The sequence below is a fragment of the Rhinatrema bivittatum genome, chromosome 2 (genome assembly GCF_901001135.1).
Source record: "Rhinatrema bivittatum chromosome 2, aRhiBiv1.1, whole genome shotgun sequence".
In the NCBI taxonomy this organism is placed as follows: Eukaryota; Metazoa; Chordata; class Amphibia; order Gymnophiona; family Rhinatrematidae; genus Rhinatrema; species Rhinatrema bivittatum.
In genome coordinates this window covers 667,702,464-667,722,660 of record NC_042616.1, presented here as the reverse complement: position 1 = coordinate 667,722,660, position 20,197 = coordinate 667,702,464, and the positions used below count along the sequence as shown (strand labels likewise).

The window sequence follows — 20,197 nt, the reverse complement described above, 5'->3', positions numbered from 1 at the left end:
ATAGATCCCAGGGAGTGGGAATTGTTGGAAGAAGCCATGCGGCTGATTTGTTGCAAGCGGGGAGTACCTTGCATGGATCTGATGGCAATGCAGAAGAATGCCAAGGTCCGCATTTCTTCAGTTGGAGAAATGAGCATGGAGCAGAAGGAGTCAATACCTTAGTACTCCCATGGCCCCTGGGATTCTCCTGTAGTGTTCCCACAGTGGCCACTGGTGGGCAAAGTCTTGCGGAGGATAGAAATTCATCCGGGGCAAGTAATTCTGGTGGCGCCGGAATGGCCTCGACAGCTGTGTTTCGTGGATTTGGTCAGTCTTGTGGTGGACAGGCGCTGCGTCTGGCTCATCTTCCCAACCTGCTGCATCAAGGTCCCATATTTTTGGATCAGGCAGATCGCTTCTCTCTCACGGTTTGGCTTTTGAGAGGAGGCGTCTGAGAGGTAAAGGTTATCCAGAGGATGTTATTACCACTTTCCTGCAAGCTAGAAAGAATTCCACTTCCTTGGCATATATTTGAGTGTGGAAGGTCTTTGAGGCCTGGTATAAGGAGCAGAAAGTAGATCAAACTCAAGCTTCGGTGGTCCACATTTTGTCATTTTTGCAGCAAGGTTTGGTGAAAGGTTTGGCTTTCAACTCTTTGAGGGTCCAGGTGGTGGCGTTTGGATGCCATAAGGGCAAGATGCAAGGAATGCCTCTGGTGGCATCTCCGGATGTGGTGCATTTCCTGAGAAGTGTGAAGCATTTGCGTCCCCTGGTGCAAAAAATATGTCCCCCGTGGAGTCTAAACTTGGTTCTTAAGGTGCTTTGTGGGGCACCATTTGAGCCTTAAAGGTAATTTTTCTGGTGGCAATTTGTTTTGCTAGAAGAATTTCGGAGCTACAAGACCTCTCGTGTAGAGATCCTTTTCTAAAGATATTGGATACTGAGGCCTTCCAAAGGTAATTTTGTCTTTTCACTTGAATCAGTTGGTGGAATTACCAGCTTTTCCAAATCTGGACACTATGGTACCTTTTGCAAGGAGTTGAAGTGCCTGGATGTAAAGAGTGTGCTGTTTCGGTATCTGAAGGTTACTAATAGCTTCAGGTTGTCAGACCATCTTTTCATTCTCTTGAGCGGTGCGAAGAAAGGTCATAAGGCCTCTAAAGCTACCATAGCGCAGTTGTTGAAGGAGGCGATAGATTTGGCATACATTTGCCAGAGCCATTCTGTGCTCAGGGTCTGAGAGCTCACTCGACTCGCTCACAAGTGACATCCTGGGCCGAATGTCAGCAAGTGTCGCCACAAGAGATTTGTAGGGTGGCTATTTTGAAATCATTGCACACTTTCACCAGACATTATTGTTTGGATGTCCAGGCTCCAGTGTCTAGGAGCTTTGGTGCTTGTAGCAGGACTCTCTCAGTCCCACCCTGTTTAGGGAAGCTTTGGTACATCCCAGGAGTCTGGACTGATCTGGGTATGTATAGGGAAAGGAAAATTGGTTCTTACCTGCTAATTTTCATTCCTGTAGTACCACAGATCAGTCCAGAGTCCCGCCCTAAGGCTTGGAGAGTCAACTCAATCTGTTTTTTGTATATAGGCTGAAGATGGATAAAAACTGAAGTTTGACTCAGGTGATGGTTGTGTATTTTGCAATTTAAGGTTTAAAGGCTCGTTCAGATTAAGCTGTGTCCATATCTTCCTGCTCGTTCGGCGGGAGGTAGTATGTGAGTTTGCATTTTTTTTTTAGATATATTATCATCTTGGCTTGGAAACAGGGCAATACTGATGGACTGACGGCAATATAGGTTATATGACAGTGCCAGCGAATCTTTCTCTGTCTCCATCTGCTGGAAGGGAGGCAAAACCCGGGAGTCTGAACTGATCTATGGTACTACAGGAATGAAAATTAGCAGGTAAGAACCAATTTTCCTATATCTTATCAATTGAAGCAACTTAATGAATATTGCACGTAAAGAGAGGTTCTAGAAGATATTGTTTTATGTAACTGAAAGCAATACTTAATGTTCCATGTGCTTTTTCTGACAGGATTCATACTTTTCAAAAGTGTGTATGAGTCTTGTGTTTTTCATGAGTGTATTTGGAATCCTCAAGGAGATAATACAGATCATCCAGCAGGTACTGTAATTTAATGTATTTCACTCTTATTCCAGTTTGTTGTTTAATTCATTATCTTTTGCAAGATGATACTGCATAAAAATATTTTAATTTTATTTTTATAAAAGATAATCTAATAATTCAACAAAGAGCGTTGTTTAATTGTTGTGAACTTGATTCACCCAAAATCTTTTTGGAATCTAAAGGCCAAGAAATGAAAAATCCCAAAAGGCAATAACTGTAGCATTAGATATTCAGATTTTTTAAGGAAGACAAAAGGGTTTTTTCATAACTTAAAAAACAAATATTTAAATCATTAATGAAGAGGATCCAATATAGATTCTCCATTAATGCCAACCACTCTGCCCAAAAATTTGTCCAGAATCACTTTTCACCCAAATGCATATGCACTTTATATTCACCTGATTTAAACACATATTATCTGAATTATCTTTCTGGTCTAAGCAAGGCACAAGTAATATTCATAAAAACTTTACACCTCATGTATCTTCAGATTAAAAATACAGATATCTCTGCATCCTGCTTTAAGAATCTGCTTGTATGTCCCTTGAGTTATTGTCAGTCTTATATGCCTGATTAAATATTAGGGGTTTTAGTTTCTTCTTAAATGTTTTATGATAAGTTTCTGCCCATAATTCATCATAGAGTATGTTCCACCTAACAGGACCTGCCACTCAGATTGTTCATTCATGGGTTTCATATAAACTTGACAACCATATCAAAATCTAATAGATTTTGTCCTTGTAATCTAATTGGATACATTAGAATATATATCCTTAATATTGACCAGATATTGGCTGGCACTGTGGCATTTAATGCCTTGTGAATTAATGCCAGAACGTTGCACTTAATACGCCATTGAATGGGTAATGAGTGTACTGCATGCAGGACGGAGAGCATGTAATCAATCCATCTCACACCAGCTAACTTGCATGCCTCTGAATTTTGCAAGACCTGAAACAAGTTTAGTGTTGATAGTGACAGCCCAATATGAAGGGAGTTGCAACAGTCGAATTTGGTTATCACCAGAGATTAAAAAAGAATTTGCAGGCTGCAAAAATGGTTTAAATTTCTATAACAGGCACAGCTTATAAAAAGTGGCCTTCACCTGAGGTTGCAACAGTGATGAGTGAAAAGTGTCTCCCAGATTCCTTATGTAACAGACCCTCCAGTTCTATTACTAGTAAGCCCTGGGTTATTTCTTATTCAGCTAGATTAGTTTAGGTTACATGGTGAGGGGAGATACCATGCAGATGCAGCCCCTCCATTTGAGGGTGCTGGTAAGGATGTCCCCTTTTGGGTTATAAGCAGCTCTCTACTGAATGCTCTGGGGCAGAGTGAGTTACATACTGTAAGTGCCGGGAAATGAAACCACCCCAACCCATGCTTGCCGTCCGGCACTTACAGTATGCTACACGATGTTAAGGATGCCGTGAATGGAAGCCGTCTGAATTTCTGCAAATAGGCAACCACCGGATTTATTTTTCAAACTTTGCTCAAACAGGTTATTCATCAAGCTGTGTTCTAATGTATATGATTGCAACAAGTAGACCACCTTGCATATAGCAATACTATCATAGCCCCTGAAGCAGCTCAGAATAGAGTGAAACTTGGCCTGAGTCGGGCTTTTTATGACAGTTTGTGCAAATAAAGAATCCTTGGTGTTTACTGATCTTCTTTTGGTCGCTACTTACTCAACCCACCTGGGCACGCCACTTAGCCAAGCCCTGGAATGAGGACGTTGCCCTTGCCCTGGTAGCTGAGATACATTCACAGAAAAAAGGGAAAGAGATTATGAACCAAGAGAAAATTTTGCTGCTGAGGATTAGGTTTACTGTGCCAATGAGAGTGAAATGACATATGATACTTAAATGTGGATTGGAAGGTGTATCACAAAATGATTGGTTGAGAAAACCATTGACTATGTATAAAAATATTGAAAGTGGGAAAAAATGGGAAGCTGCCATTAGCCACAATTGTTCGCGATACAAATAAGTGCCGACTACATTGAAATGTTTTAAACTGCATATTCTTGCTTTGATATCTATATTGTATGTCTACTGAAATAACCCTGAAGCAGCAGATAAAGCAAAATGCTGCCAGCATCGGGGCCATTAGAATAGGTAACACAACAGTCATTGCTGGAATCATTAGCAGGAAGAATCATTCAGGAAAAGCTAAGTACAATATTTAGAGGCTTCTGTTGTCGGTGATTATTGAATTATGAGCTACACAATGAGTGTTGTTATGATCCTGTGGATAAGTGGGCTGGGCTTTTATTGAGTCGCCATTGATTCCTAATTAAAAGGATAGACACAAATCAGGAAGTGCTTGGATATGCAAAGGGATTTTTTTAAAAAGTATAAAAATAAATGAAAAAGCACAAATTGGATTGAAGATTAAAATTTAGGAGAAAGGTAGCATGGACCGATGATAAGAACTACAGGAATCCAAAAGGTACAAGTTACCATGGAGTTTTAAAATTTGTTCGGAGGTCCTTCCTCCTTACACAGTAGTGGTGCAGGTTTTCTTGGGAACTATTTTTGTTTTTAAACTGTTTTTACAGATTAGCTCCCGTTCTCTTTTTTTGATTTGACAATAGGGATAGGGCTGGAAACCAAATTGGAAATGATGCAATAACTCCCATTCATCTGGGAACTCCAGTACCTGTTTCTGTATGATTCCCTCAATCATCTTGGACTAGAATGGGAATAATGATACTGGGCACTAATTGGCTTTCTTTGTCTGATCTAAGTTTGGTTTCTTTAATATGAAGCATATGTGTGCCTGTTTCAGGTGACTCATCAGGCAATCCTAGGGAAGAGATAGGTTGACTATTTTCATGATCGCTTCTCCAATCTCTTTATATAGGCCTTTAGGATCTCTGTGCAGCAAGGGGAGAGGAAGAATCATTCATGGATATTACATATTAAATATAATTGCTTGCTAGATACCATTGAAAAACTTCCCCAACCTTCATAGTTGTCATGACCAATATCTGGGTTTGGATCTAAATCTGGTGAAAAGCAAGCACAAACCTAGGTGGTTTTGTCACAAAACAAATTTAACAGAGTGATAAGATTTGATTGCTAGCAGCCCTTTTCTGTGATGACCCACCTGATCGTGAGTCTTTGTAAATTGTTTCAGAGTGTAAAATAGCTCTCTCGATTTCCTGAAGCCTGCCTTCTTGCTGCATAATATTTTCTCTTACCACCTTCTATCAATTGCTTATAATTGGCCAGATGTTGTAAATATGTTAGATAGTTTAACAAGAACTTGACTTTTTGCCATTGGCATTCTACCCTTCACGTCTGACCCTTTGTGACTCACAATTCTTTCTTAAACCACGGAGCACCATAAGGCCTGTTAAAGAGCATCGCTCTAACCTGTGCTACCTTATCAAGTGCCCTCAGTAAGACTCCTGTATTCCACAACTGCTGCCTCTGAATGGAACTTAGAGCCCATTTCTGACCTCACAGCTGGTATCCATTCAGTACATAATCTCTGTGTCCATATGCCACTGCCACTGTACCATGTGATGGAGGTCTTTGATTTCCCTGAGGAACTTGGATTCCTGTTTCAATTATGAAATGATCTATGATTGGAATTGCAAGAATGGAACTTGTTTGTAGCTCAAATCATTGGAATTTTCAGTCTGAGTTAGGTCTGGGAATATTTGACCTTGTTCTCCTTTGTAAACTACAGATTCTCTGACATTATTTTCTGTTAATCCAGTAATCATTCCTAGGATTCAAAGTTGCATTCTCCTTGTGCCTATTAATATAGTACATTTTCTCAATTTTGATTGCGGCCTAGTTATTCTGGCCCAGGGTCTGATTTTATGTACAATCTCGACGGTGTCTTCTTGCTCCTCTCTTTCCACTACATCTAGTAGGGATGTGAATCGTTTTTTGACGATTTAAAATATCGTCCGATATATTTTAAATCGTCAAAAATCGTTAGAGGTGATATATAATAGGAATTCCCCCGATTTATCGTCAAAAATCGTAAATCGGGGGGAGGGGGAGGGCGGGAAAACCGGCACACTAAAACAACCCTAAAACCCACCCCGACCCTTTAAAATAAATCCCCCACCCTCCCGAACCCCCCCAAAATGTCTTAAATTACCTGGGGTCCAGTGTGGGGGTCCCGGTGTGATGTTCCACTCTCGGGCCACGGGTGCGTTGATAGAAATGGCGCCGGCGCTACCTTTGCCCTGTCATATGACAGGGCAAAGGTAGCACCGGCGCCATTTTGGTTCCTGTGCCTTGACGTCACGAGCGTAGGAGATCGCTCCCGGACCCCCGCTGGACCCCCAGGGACTTTTGGCCAGCTTGGGGGGGCCTCCTGACCCCCACAAGACTTGCCAAAAGTCCCTGGGGGTCCAGCGGGTGTCCGGGAACGACCTCCTGCACTCGAATCGTGTTGCCATACGGCCGGCGCCATTTTGCAAAATGGTGCCGGTCGTATGGCAATATGGCCATATGGCCGGCGCCATTTTGCAAAATGGCGCCGGCCGTATGGCAACACGATTCGAGTGCAGGAGGTCGTTCCCGGACCCCCGCTGGACCCCCAGGGACTTTTGGCCAGCTGGGGGGGGGCCTCCTGCCCCCCACAAGACTTGCCAAAAGTCCAGCGGGGGTCCGGGAACGACCTCCTGCACTCGAATCGTGTTGCCATACGGCCGGCGCCATTTTGCAAAATGGCACCGGCCATATGGCCATTTTGCAATATGCAACACGATTCGAGTGTAGGAGGTCGTTCCCGGACCCCCGCTGGACTTTTGGCAAGTCTTGTGGGGGTCAGGAGGCCCCCCCAAGCTGGCCAAAAGTCCCTGGGGGTCCAGCGGGGGTCCGGGAGCGATCTCCTACGCTCGTGATGTCGGGGGACAGGAACCAAAATGGCGCCGGCGCTACCTTTGCCCTGTCATATGAGGGCAAAGGTGGCGCCGGCGCCATTTCTATCAACGCACCCGTGGCCCGAGAGTGGAACATCACACCAGGACCCCCCCACTGGACCCCAGGTAATTTAAGACATTTTGGGGGGGTTCGGGAGGGTGGGGGATTTATTTTAAAGGGTCGGGGTGGGTTTTAGGGTTGTTTTAGTGTGCCCGAGAGTGGAACATCACACCGGGACCCCCCCACTGGACCCCAGGTAATTTAAGACATTTTGGGAGGGTTCGGGAGGGTGGGGGATTTATTTTAAAGGGTCGGGTTGGGTTTTAGGGTTGTTTTAGTGTGCCGGTTTTCCCGCCCTCCCCCGATTTACGATTTACACGATATTTAAAAAAACAAAACTGCGACGATCCGATTTCCTCCCCCCCCCCAGCCGAAATCAATCGTTAAGACGATCGATCACACGATTCACATCTCTAACATCTAGGATTCTAATGTTTATTCTCCTTGCCTGTTCACCATATCTTCCTGTTTATCTTGGAGATCACACATACTTTTTCCCAGATATTTGAGCTTCTTATAGAAGCAGGTGGTTCTGTCGGTTTGCTCTCTGATCTGGGCTTCATTCCACTCAATCCTTTCTTTAATCTCTGTAATATCGTTTTGTATTATGAAGATTTTACCCGCTATATCTATGGGCATTGGTTTAATCTCCTGGATTATGCTTTAGTCACTGAGGATTCTATATCAGGGAATAAATTGGGGCTGTTGCTTTTCCTGAAGTAGTCTCAATTTCTTCTTGGCCACTGTCACTAGAGGGAGAAGAAACACTACATTTTAGCTAGAGCAGCAGCAAAGTATATTTTGAGGATATCCTGGCCTTCTTACTTTCTTTAGTAATAAATATTACCAGTGTAGATTCTATAACACACAGTCTATCAAGATGTGTATCACTGAGAGGCAACAAAAATCTGTGACTGATATAAGTAAAATAAGTAAAATCTTGCACTCTATATTGCCTCAAACAGTTTGAAATAAGAACATAAGAACATAAGAAATTGCCATGCTGGGTCAGATCAAGGGTCCATCAAGCCCAGCATCCTGTTTCCAACAGTGGCCAATCCAGGCCACAAGAACCTGGCAATTACCCAAACACTAAGAAGATCCCATGCTACTGATGCAATTAATAGCAGTGGCTATTCCCTAAGTAAACTTGATTAATAGCTGTTAATGGACTTCTCCTCCAAGAACTTATCCAAACCTTTTTTGAACCCAGCTACACCAACTGCACTAACCACATTGTCTGGCAACAAATTCCAGAGCTTTATTGTGCGTTGAGTGAAAAATAATTTTCTCTGATTAGTCTTAAATGTGCTACTTGCTAACTTTATGGAATGCCCCCTAGTCCTTCTGTTATTTGAAAGTGTAAATAACCGATTCACATCTACTCATTCAAGGCCTCTCATGATCTTAAAGACCTGTTGGTGGTGCATTTTATTATAACGCTGATTTTATTTCATTATAGGAGAAAGCAAAAGGGAAATGTAAGCACTATTTAACAGCAGTAGAGGAGGTTATTTTTCATATTCAGAGCACTACATTCAGTATCGAGTATTCACATTGTTAAGCAGCCTCCGTTTTATTGCTGACATCAACAATATATTTTCACTCAGTTTTGCTCCTCTTACTTCTCTGCAGTGTGCTGGATTGTGTCTTTCAACCAAAAGACTACTCAGTTTTACAATTCAATTCAATTTAATCCCCCCACCCCGCGCACTGAGAAAAGCAATTCCTGGTGCCCTGTTAAAATTCATTCACACAGCAGTGGAATAGGGAGCCATGGTGCTCTGCTACTTCATTCAGATATGGACAGAAGCTTCCCTTTCAGGAATCAAACTCTGAGAGTCCGTTTATTGCACTGGAGGAGAGACCCTGTAAGGCAGTGTTTCTCAACCACTGATATTTGGACCTGCATTGGTTCCCAGCAGCATTTCTGTGGTCCGTAGAGCAGCAGTCATTACAGAAGGAAGTGGACCTGTGCTGAAGTCACACAGCACTGGCTCCCATCTAACCACCTGCAGCGACAATGGGACATTAATTTGTTACTGCTCTAAATATCCAGGGAAAAATGCCCTGGCCGCAGCTTCTCTCCGGTCCTCAAAGAGCAGCACATTGCTGCTCCTGCTTCTGGGTACAGCAACAAATTGCCAGCACTCTCTCTGGCTCTCCATCGCCGTTGACACTGAACATCTGATCGGCCTGCTGATTAACATGAGCATCAAGCTCAATTGAGTCCAGACTGCCTCCACTCTGACTCTGTAAATAAACAAAAAGAAATCCAATGGGTTGCTGGCTATACAGCATCTATCGCACTATCACCAGTTTAAGTATTTTTTTGCTCATAGCTCCAATATTCTCCAGAATGAGAAGACCTGATTTTTTTTCTCTCTGAATGCAAGAAACACAGCTACTTTATCATAATTCTTGTACTTAAAACATTAAGGGGTGGCTGGGATGAGAGGTAGGGGGATACACCTGAAAGGGGCAAATGTATTCCTCTTTCCCATATCTACAGAGGGGGCCTCCGTGCTCATCAGCCACAGGAGGGATCTCCTACTTTTCCACTCTTCAGGAGTCTCCCCTAATTTTACCAGCCAGCTGGTCCACTTCAGTTTAGGAGGTCAGCCAACCAGTATCTGGCATAAAAAATGTTAAACAAAACATTCTAAGGTACCACATGGCATGTTCTATAGCACCATGTTGGCAGCTTACTATCTATTCCACTTGGTCCATTTCAGCTTGATTCACTCCTCCAAAGGACTGTGCTGTGGTAGGCAACTGTTCTTTCTCTCCTGAGATCCTATCTTATTTTCTGGCTAGTCAGTAAAAGTATTCCAATGACTGCAAGGAGCCAGCAACTGACTTCCTTGTTGTCACATTCGGCACCAGACTCAAATCAGGCTGCCATCACAAACCTCCACCTTGGGGTGACAGAGTATTGCACATTTTCAACAGCTTGGCTTTTTGAAACCTGTGTTTACATATTTAGCTCCCAATTGAACAGTCTCGTAAGGGAAAAAAGAGGAGTTGCTAAGGAGCAAAACACACAATCTTGAACTTGACTTGCTAGCATCCCTTCCATTAGTGCAATTTGATAAATAGATCTCCTAAGCTTAATTAAATTATGTACTCATGTATGGTTCTGGATGATCTTATTTTTCCCTGTCCTCATGTCCTTTCTATGTTAGCTCACTCAGTATTTTGCTCTGTAGAATTATCAGTGCATAAAACTTTAGGAGAGATGTAGTAGAGAATGAACCTTCATAGTTGTGAAGGGCATGGTCCCTTTTGATGTGCAAGGTAGGGATGTGAATCGGGCTTCGGACGATTGAAAATATCAGATGATATTTTCAAAATCTTCAGAAATTGGGGGCTCCCCCAAAATGATAGGAAAACCCCACGATATTGATCGTGGGGGTTCTCTTATCGTTTTGGGGGAGGGCGGGAAAAACGGCACACAAAAATAACCCCTAAACCCACCCGACCCTTTAAAACGAATACCTTAGCTTCCCCCACCCTCCCGACCCCCCAAAAAACCTTTTACAGGTACCTGGTGGTCCAGTGGAGGTCCCTAGAGCGATCTCCCGCTCCTGGGCCGTCTACTGCCACTAATCAAAATGGCGCCGATGGCCCTTTACCCTTACCATGTGACAGGATATCTGTGCCATTGGCCGGACCCTGTCACATGGTAGGAGCACTGGATGGCCGGCGCCATCTTGTGCTCCTACCATGTGACAGGGGCTGACCAATGGCACCGGTAGCCCCTGTGACATAGTAAGGGCAAAGGCTATCGGCGCCATTTTGAATACTGGCAGCCGACGGTCCGAGTGCAGGAGGTTGCTCCCGGACCCCCGCTGGACTTTTGGCAAGTCTTGTGGGCATCAGGAGGGTCCCTCAAGACTTGACAAAAGCCCCTGGTGGTCCAGCGGGGATCCGGAAGCGATCTCCTGCACTCGGGCCATCGGCTGCCAGTAATCAAAATGGTGCCAATAGCCTTTGCCCTTACTATGTCACAGGGGCTACCGGTGCCATTGGGCAGCCCCTGTCACATGGTAGGAGCACAAGATGGCATGGGCCAGCCAGTGCTCCTACCATGTGACAGGGGCCGGCCAATGGCACGGATACCCTGTCACATGGCAAGGGCAAAGGGCCATCGGTGCCATTTTGATTAGTGGCAGCCGACGGCCCGGGAGCGGGAGATCGCTCCAGGGACCCCCACTGGTCCACCAGGTACCTGTAAAAAGTTTTGGGGGGGGGGTCGGGAGGGTGGGGGAAGCTAAGGTATTAGTTTTAAAGGGTCAGGGTGGGTTTTTTGTTTATTGGTTCGGGCACAGCAGATAAACAAAACCACGATCGGGCCCGATGAAAAAATACCCACATGTGAATTGGAACCGGAATCCGAACCGATTCCGGTTCCAATTCACATCTCTAATGCAATGTTCTCATAAGTGAGTATTGACAAGGAAAAGCATGCAGTTTGGGTGAGAGGATTTTTTTTTTCTTTTTACATGTATGAGTCCTCCCTATCCTGTATAGAATGTTCTTTATGCATCATTATAAATATGTGTGTGTCTCTAACTATATTTCGGAGATTTATTCTTTCATTCTTTTACATTGATTTCTGTAGAGTTTGGCTACATTAGCGATTTTGAGCACACTGAAATGAAGTTTATTTATTTTAAATAAATAAAAAAATAGGTTGTATGGTAAGAGTAGGCAACTGCAATTGTAATCATGGCATGAACATGCATAATGTGCATTCCCTCACCAGTTCCAAATGTTAGTGTTCTAAAAGGAGTTAATGAAGAGCATGCATATGGTTCAGAAACTAATATTGTGTTATATATTTTAGAGCAAGGATGAGATTTAAATTCTGTTTAAACTGAGTTTATTTGATTTTCTAAGATATACAAGGTCTATAAACCATATTTTATAAAACAGGATAAGATCATTTTTAGTCATCAGACCTAGCAAATACTTATCTGCTGAAAATGTCTATGTCCTAAATATAGAAGAATGACGTTTAAAGTGAATAATAAGACATGGTTAAAAAATAAAATAAAAGGGAATTTTTTTGTGGTATACAAATTAATCCATATTTATTGAACTTGCAGAAACAGAAATATTTGATGGATGGTACCAATTTAATAGACTGGACAATTCACGTTTCAAGCCTATGTTTTGTTTCACCTTTGCTAATGAATTCCATACCTACTACGAATTGGCAGTGGCAGTGTGGATCAATAGCAGCATTTTCATCTTGGGTGAACTTTATGCTCTATTTGCAAAGGTAAATTTTAGATTTTTTAATTTACTGTCAATAAAGGAATCATACAGTGTTTCCTCAGTGTTCTAATACAGTAATATTTAGGTAGACACTAGCGAAAAGTGCCTGGCGTTGCTCGGGTAGTCTGGTTTATATCAGCGTGTGTGTGTGCATATGTGTGTTTGCCTGTGCCTATCTGTGTATGTATTTGCATATGCATGTATGAGCCAGCGTGAGAATATGTGGGAGCCTGTGCATGCTTTTGCGAGCTTATGTGGACCTATGTGTTTGTGCTTATGCCTGCCTGTCCCTGTGTGTGGGAACATGAGTGATATGGCTTCACAGAAGGAGCATATTAGCCAACATTACCTGGTATTGCTTGGATTGTTTGGTCAATGAAAACGTGTGTCTGTGTGTGCGCTTGTTCCTTTAAGTGTTGGTACCTCTGCCTATGTGTGCGTGTGTGTGTGGGTGTGTGTGTGTGTGTGGTTAATATACCAATATGTGTGTGTGTTTGGGAGAGCCTATGGGCTAGATTTTAAAAGCCCTGCGTGCGCAAATCCTCCCAGAATTACGCGCGCAGGGCACTCGTGCGCCGGCGCGCCTATTTTGCATAGGCCGCCAGCGCGCGTAAAGCCCCGGGACGCGCATAAGTCCAGGGGCTTCGTAAAAGGGGCGGGCGGGGGCGGGTCCGGGGGCGTGGCGACGGTTCGGGAGCGGGCCGGGAGGGCGGTCCCGAGTCCCCTGGCACTGCGGCCTGTGCCGGTGGATGCGAGGCGGCATGCGCAAGTTACGCCTGCTTCAAGCAGGCGTAACTTGACCAACAAAGGTAGGGGGGTTGAGTTAGGTAGGGCCGGGGGGTGGGTTAGGTAGGGGAAGGGAGGGGAAGGTGGGGGGATGCGGAAGGAAAGTTCCCTCCGAGGCTGCTCCGATTTCAGAGCGGCCTCGGAGGGAACGGAGGCAGGCTGCGCGGCTCGGCGCACGCAGGCTGCCGATTTTGTGCAGCCTTACGCGTGCCGACCCCGGATTTTATAAGATACGCGCGTATCTTATAAAATCCGGTGTACTTTTGTTTGCTCCGGTTGCGCGAACAAAAGTACGCACGCGCGTACTTTTTAAAGATCTACCTCTATGTGAATATGTTTGTCTGTCTATCTGTCTCTGCCTCTGTATCCCTGTCCATGTGTCTATTTGTGTGATGGGTTCCTGTGTGGGCATGCCTGTTTGTGTGTCTGCGACATTACTTTTCAGTCAGAGCTTATTGTCATTGCACATCCACTGCTCCAGGAGCACTTGATGGCCAGTGGCCACAGTGTGACCGATGGACACACAGAAACTTTTGATATATATATATTAGGGATGTGCATTTGTTTGCAACGAAATAGGGAATAAAGGCGATATTTCCTATTTCGTTGCATTTTGGGGGGCTGACAAAACGAAAGGAAAACTCACAAAATTTTGTGTGGTTTTCCTATTGTTTTTTTGGGGGGGAGAAAGGTTACATTAAAAAAAAAAAACCAAACCCACCCTAACCCTTCAAATTTAACTACAACCCCCCCTCCCGACCTCCCCCAAAGACTTGCCAAAAGTCCCTGGTGGTCCAGCGGGGGTCCTGGGAGCAATCTCCCCCTCTCGGGCCATCGGCTGCCAGTAATCAAAATAGCGCCGGTGGCCCTTTGCCCTTGCCATGTGACAGGGGCTATCAGTGCCATTGGTCAGCCCCTGTCACATGGTAGGAGCAATGGATGGCCCGTGCCATTTTTTAAGATATATATATAAATTTATAAATTGCAAGGTACATTTTAGCTTTTTAAAAATCTAGATTTCCTGAATATATCTAGATCAGTCCAGACCAATGGGTTATGCACTCCCACCAGCAGATGGAGGCATAGATCAAAGCTTTGATGCACTGCTATATACCAAGTGTGCCACCTGCAGCTCCTCAGTATTGATTAATACCCAAACCAATATAGAATGGAAACTTGTAACCCCAAAAAGGGGCAAACAGAAAAAATCCCCAAGGGTTGGATTCCCCAGAACAGGAATATCCCAGCTCCGGACCGCAACTCATAATAACACATCAACATGAAAAAAGAGTATCACTCCCAAACTTCTTATGTACAGCGGTTAACTACCAGGGAAATCAGTCTTTCAGAAATCGTATCAGGGCTAGCTTCTGGACTGATCTGTGGTATTACAGGAATGAAAATTAGCAGATAAGACCCAATTTTCCTTTCCTGAGCATACCCAGATCAGTCTAGACCAGTGGAGTGTACCAAAGCCACACTATACTGGATGGGAACCCGAAAGACCCGCTCTCAGAATGCTTTCTCCAAAAACCGTGTCCCTCGGTGCCTATACATCCAAATGGTAATGTCTTGTAAAGGTATGCAAAGAGGTCCAGACTGTGGCCCTACATATTTCTTCAGGAGATACCAACTGACACTCTGCCCAGGAAGCCGCCTGTGTTCTAGTAGTATGCGCTTTCAAACCAGCTGGAATGGGGTGACCCTTGCCAATGTAGGCCAAACAAATGGTCTCTTTCAACCAGCGGGCCAAAGTAGCCTTGGATGCCTTCCCTCCTTTCTTTGGTCCCCCAAACCAGCGCTTCTCAACCGGTATGTCGTAACACACCAGTGTGTCGCCAAGCACCAGCAGGTGTGTCGCGTGCTCCTGGTCTCTCCCGCTGCTCTTCCTTCTCTGCTGCCGTTGCCGCCTGGCTAACAGCACGTTCAAGCTCAAGGGGAATGGTAGTGGTGATAGAGGAAGCTGTGGCACCCGTGGCTGGCCTTTTCTTCTTCCCACGCCTGCCCCAGAACAGGAAGTGATACACAGTGCAGTGCACGGGAAGGAGAAAGAGCTGTGCCACGTGGAAAAGTAGTGGTGGCGGCAGCAGCAGTATCGGCCCCCGAGCAGTAGCGTGGCCCGGAGCAATCGAAGCAGCCGACAATTGGCAAAGGAGACAGCAGTATAAGCCTCCCGCGGATAATGGGATTCTTTTTTCTTGGCCTACAGGGGCTGGAGGAGGCTGCTGCAGCTACCATTTGTGCCTCGGGGGTGGGGGTGGGGGGGGAGGAAGTGAGTGAGACAGAGAAGACAGCCAGCCTGTGTGTGAATGAGAGCATGTATTTGATTTAGAGCATGTGTGTGTAAGTGTGTGAGAGAGAGCATGTGTGTGATTGAGAGGAACTGGTCAGAGAGGTGATGTGTGTATATGTGAGAGACAATATGACTGGAGTGCGTGTGAGAGAGTGAGAGATTGGTCAGGGAGGTGACTGGTGTGTGTGTGTGTGTGTGTGTGTGTGTGTGAGAGAGAGAGAGAAAGCATAGAAGTGAGAAATCTGGGTATGTGAGAAAGCATGGGAGTAAGAAGCCTGGTGTTGTGGGGGTGTGTGTGAAAGAAAGCATGGGAGTGAGAAGCCTGTATATGTGAGAGAGAGCATGGGAGTGAGAAGCCTGTATATGTGAGAGAGAGCATGGGAGTGAGAAACCTGTGTGTGTGTGTGTGTGTGTGCATGCATGAGAGAGAGACTGGTTGGTAAGGTGACAGTGTGTGAGAGACTGGTGTGTGTGTGTATGTGAGAGAAAGAAAATGATTAAGGGAATGAGAAGACTGTGCATGTGCAGAGAGCGAGCATGGGAATGAGAGAGAGACTGGTGTGTGTGTATGTGAGAGAAAGAATGAGAAACCTGTGCATATGGAGAGAGTGAGCATGGGAGTGAGAAACCTGGGTGTGTGTGAGACACAGTATGGGAGTGAGAAGCCTGTATATATAAGATAGAACACAGGAGTGGGAAGCCTGTGTGTGTGTATGGCATGTTCAGGAAGGTGACTGGTCTGTGTGTCAAAGACTGGTTGGGAGATGATTGGTGTGTGAGAGACAGAAACTGGTCATGGGCCCTAAGGAAGAGGACCATGAGTATAGAGCTTAGGCACTACTGCTCTTCTGGTGTGTGCTACGGCCTGCATGGAACAGGAGTAGGAGAGCTGTGAGAGGGGTTAAGTAAAGGCTTTTAAAGTTTATTTTTCTTGATTGACTGCCATTTTAATTATTTAATATTATGTGATGTCTGCTTTTTTGAAATATTTTATTGGTGTTTGGAGAATTTTTAATAGTTTTTATGAGTTTTTAATTGTTGGATGTTATTCTGTTCATAGCTGTTTTGAAACATTTATTCTGCTTATTAGTATAGTTTTACAATTATTTCTTTGTAGGGATCTATAGCTGCTTGCTAGTTCTGTTTTCCTAATTGGAGGTATATTGGTGTTTAGTGCCTGATTTAATATTTGTAGTGTTGTCTTTTCATAGATAGGGTTGCTCCTGTTTGAGTGTATTCCATAATACAGGTGTAACTGTGTGCAGATTAGTTTATGTGCATAACTGCAGATCCTGGGAGTATGTTAGGTCGGTTCTGTGTGTGTAACTGAGGTGAGATATTTTACTAGCATGTAAGCATTTGTATCAGTCTTATTTGTTGTGTTTTCTCAAGAGGGCAAGCATTGGAGGTGAACTGCTGTCTTTTCATAAGTAGGGCTATTGAGTTGCTGTTACTGAGATGACACCAGAACCAGAATATCTTTTTTGTAGGGTGAGTTGTATGGGGAATGCCATAATTCTGCTTTACATCCATTATTGTGGGTCAGGGGGGTTCCTGTGGATGCAAACTGTACTTTTACATCTAGCCCCATGACGATCATGGGTTCAGTGTGTCATGCATGTGAGAACCATCTGTCAGGTGTGTCCCGATAGAAAAAAGGTTGAGAACCACTGCCCCAAACAATACAAAAAGGTGGTCCGACTTCCGAAAGGAGTTAGTGACTTTCAAATAACAAAGCAGGACCCGGCGAACGTCCAACAGGTGAAGGTAAAGAATCTCGAGACCAATCTGGAAAACTGGGAAAATCTTTGATCTAGTTGCCAACCCTCTAGCATTTTTCTTATGGCTGATAAAATGTTGGCTGAGATATGGGACTCATCCATCAACTGGGTGTGCAGCAAAGCCCTCTGCACCCTGATGCTCCATCCCCACCAGAGCTGCTGCTTGCCCCTGCCTACAAGATCCCACCAGTGTGCCATCAGGCAGTGTAAGAGTGCATAGCATTTGTACTAAATGTCCAGATTTCATTGGTAAAATGCACACTACTCCCTCTGCCATAGCCAGCAGCACTTGGATGTGACTAAGGCTCTGATTGTAGAAGCTGAGGATGGCCTTCCTACTAAATGTGGTCTTGGAGGGAACTTTCTAATTTGGTGCTAACACCTGCAGCATATACTTAAAGCCCACATTCTCAACTACTTGCAGGGGCTGGTCATCAAGGGCAGTCATTTCCCCAATGCTCCTCCCACCCTGGGTTGCTGCCTATCTCCTACCTTCCATGCGAGTTATCACTTCTGATGCATGGCATGGGGCTGCTGGCCTGCCGCTTGACTACTGGAAGGGACCAAGAGCATGAGATAAGCTTGGAGAACACTTTTCCCCTTTTCAGCCACTGTCCTTTGACTGGAAGAAGGGGTCCCCTGGTTAGTACTGCCGTTCTTCCCAAATGCCAGTGCTAGTGGATGCTACTTCTGCAGATGATACAGCATACCAGCATTTTTAAGATGCCCCACTTGCTTGTCTCAACTGATATATTTGTCACAGTAAATATGCTGAGCCAAACACTGGTCCTTCCTGACTTTGTTGTGACTCCAGGTCATGGATTTCTTTTGTGATCCCTTCTCTACATGTTGGGGGATGGATGCTGTCGCTGGAGTTTAGGTTGATGCCCCTGGCACTGTTTCTCAGGGTCCACCATTGGTCATGCTCTCTTACTGCTCTGCCAACTCTTATCAGCCTCACCAGTTTCCTCTGTCTCCTTGATCGCTGACTTTGATGCTAAGGTGTTAATAACTGATCCTTCAAAACTTTTTTCAGCTAATAGCTCTCTAATTTCTTCTTCAAAGCATCCTATACAAGAAAATTCTTCTTCACATTCAGATACAAATAGTGCCGTCACTACCCCAGCTGATAAATATAGGACTGTTGAATTTATGATGCAATCTTTTATCAATTATTTAAAACAACATCATATTGTACCATCAATATTTGCCGTAGCCTGTTCATTTGATGGATAATGAGACCTCATATATGCTATGGCAGGGTACTCGTGAGTTAGTCCCTAAATGCCAATAGTTCAATTGTGCGGTGATAAACTCTGCATGCACCGTCTCAAAATTATAATCATAGGTCTCTCTGGGTGATCAAAGTACCGACAGCGTTTTGTCAGTTACAAAGTGTTATAGGCAGTGAAAAGGATAAACACTTATCGTAGCATGGTTTGCAGTAGGGACTTGGTACTGGCGTGTTGGCCCGACACGGCTCGTGTTTCTGGGGGACCTTCTTCAGGGGCCGCAGTGTGCCAGTGCTGTAATGTGATAAAACAGAGTTAATGCATCCCATGTTAAAAACAGACTAGATTCAAGCTGTTATCTGCCATAACTTACTATTTTCCAAACTGCCCGCTTTTTCTGCTACTTGGCTGCAGCGATATTTTGGCAGCAGGATCCGCCATTTTGAAATGCTGATTATATACCTACCGCTGTGGGCGGGAACAATTAATAGTGACGTCAAACCAATTTAGCTAGAACAGGTACTAAATGAGCGATGCCCATTCTACAGATTCATTGAGACCAAAGGGTGTTGCGGACATTAAAGTGAAAATCCACCACTGTTCCCGGAAGTTAAGTACTTGTTTGATGTCTCCTCCACGCAAATTGGGTAAAATTTGTTCAAGGATGGTCCATCGTAATTGATCAAAAGTGTGGCCAAATGCAATACAGTGGTCTACCATCGGTGCCTCCAGGTTCTCTGTGTTTAAGCGGCTGCGGTGTTCAAAAAGCCGCGTTTTGATTTTTCTACTTGTGCGTCCCACATATGTTAATTGACAGGGACATTCAATAAGGTATACCACGGACATGGAATTACAGGATGTCTCTGAGTTTTTATAATAAATGTGACCCGTGCGTGGATGTTTCCATGAAGATCCCTCTATAGTGATGGAACACATTTCACAGTTACCACAGCCATGATGGCTGCCTTGCTGTCTTACTGGATTCTGCAAGGTGACAGCTGCATGTACAACAGAGTCTTTTAAGTTCTTGCTACGTTGGTATGCAAAGAGTGGATATTCAGAAAAAATGTGATGTAGTTGTAAGATGTGCCAGTGTTTTTTTATACTTTGCATAATTAGATATGATTTATCTGTGTGTGTAAGTACACAGATATCAGTTGTAACAGGGCTCCGTGTTTTGTACTGCACTATTAATTGTTCCCGCCCACAGCGGTAGGTATATAATCAGCATTTCAAAATGGCGGATCCTGCTGCCAAAATATCGCTGCAGCCAAGTAGCAGAAAAAGCGGGCAGTTTGGAAAATAGTAAGTTATGGCAGATAACAGCTTGAATCTAGTCTGTTTTTAACATGGGATGCATTAACTCTGTTTTATCACATTACAGCACTGGCACACTGCGGCCCCTGAAGAAGGTCCCCCAGAAACACGAGCCGTGTCGGGCCAACACGCCAGTACCAAGTCCCTACTGCAAACCATGCTACGATAAGTGTTTATCCTTTTCACTGCCTATAACACTTTGTAACTGACAAAACGCTGTCGGTACTTTGATCACCCAGAGAGACCTATGATTATAATTTTGAGACGGTGCATGCAGAGTTTATCACCGCACAATTGAACTATTGGCATTTAGGGACTAACTCACGAGTACCCTGCCATAGCATATATGAGGTCTCATTATCCATCAAATGAACAGGCTATGGCAAATATTGATGGTATAACAGGCTACGGCAAATATTGATGGTACAATATGAT

At 44.4% G+C, this 20,197-nt stretch overlaps 1 protein-coding gene across 1 annotated transcript in view; it reads left to right on the top strand.

Annotated features, from left to right (window-relative positions):
* Nucleotides 1–20,197, top strand: part of TRPA1 (transient receptor potential cation channel subfamily A member 1) — a 297,071-nt gene that overhangs the window by 204,526 nt on the left and 72,348 nt on the right. Inside the window, exons 20-21 of the mRNA XM_029591461.1 lie at nt 2,023–2,112; nt 12,182–12,357. Of these exons, the coding sequence (XP_029447321.1) occupies nt 2,023–2,112; nt 12,182–12,357 (266 nt within the window). The remainder of the gene's footprint in view (nt 1–2,022; nt 2,113–12,181; nt 12,358–20,197) is intronic.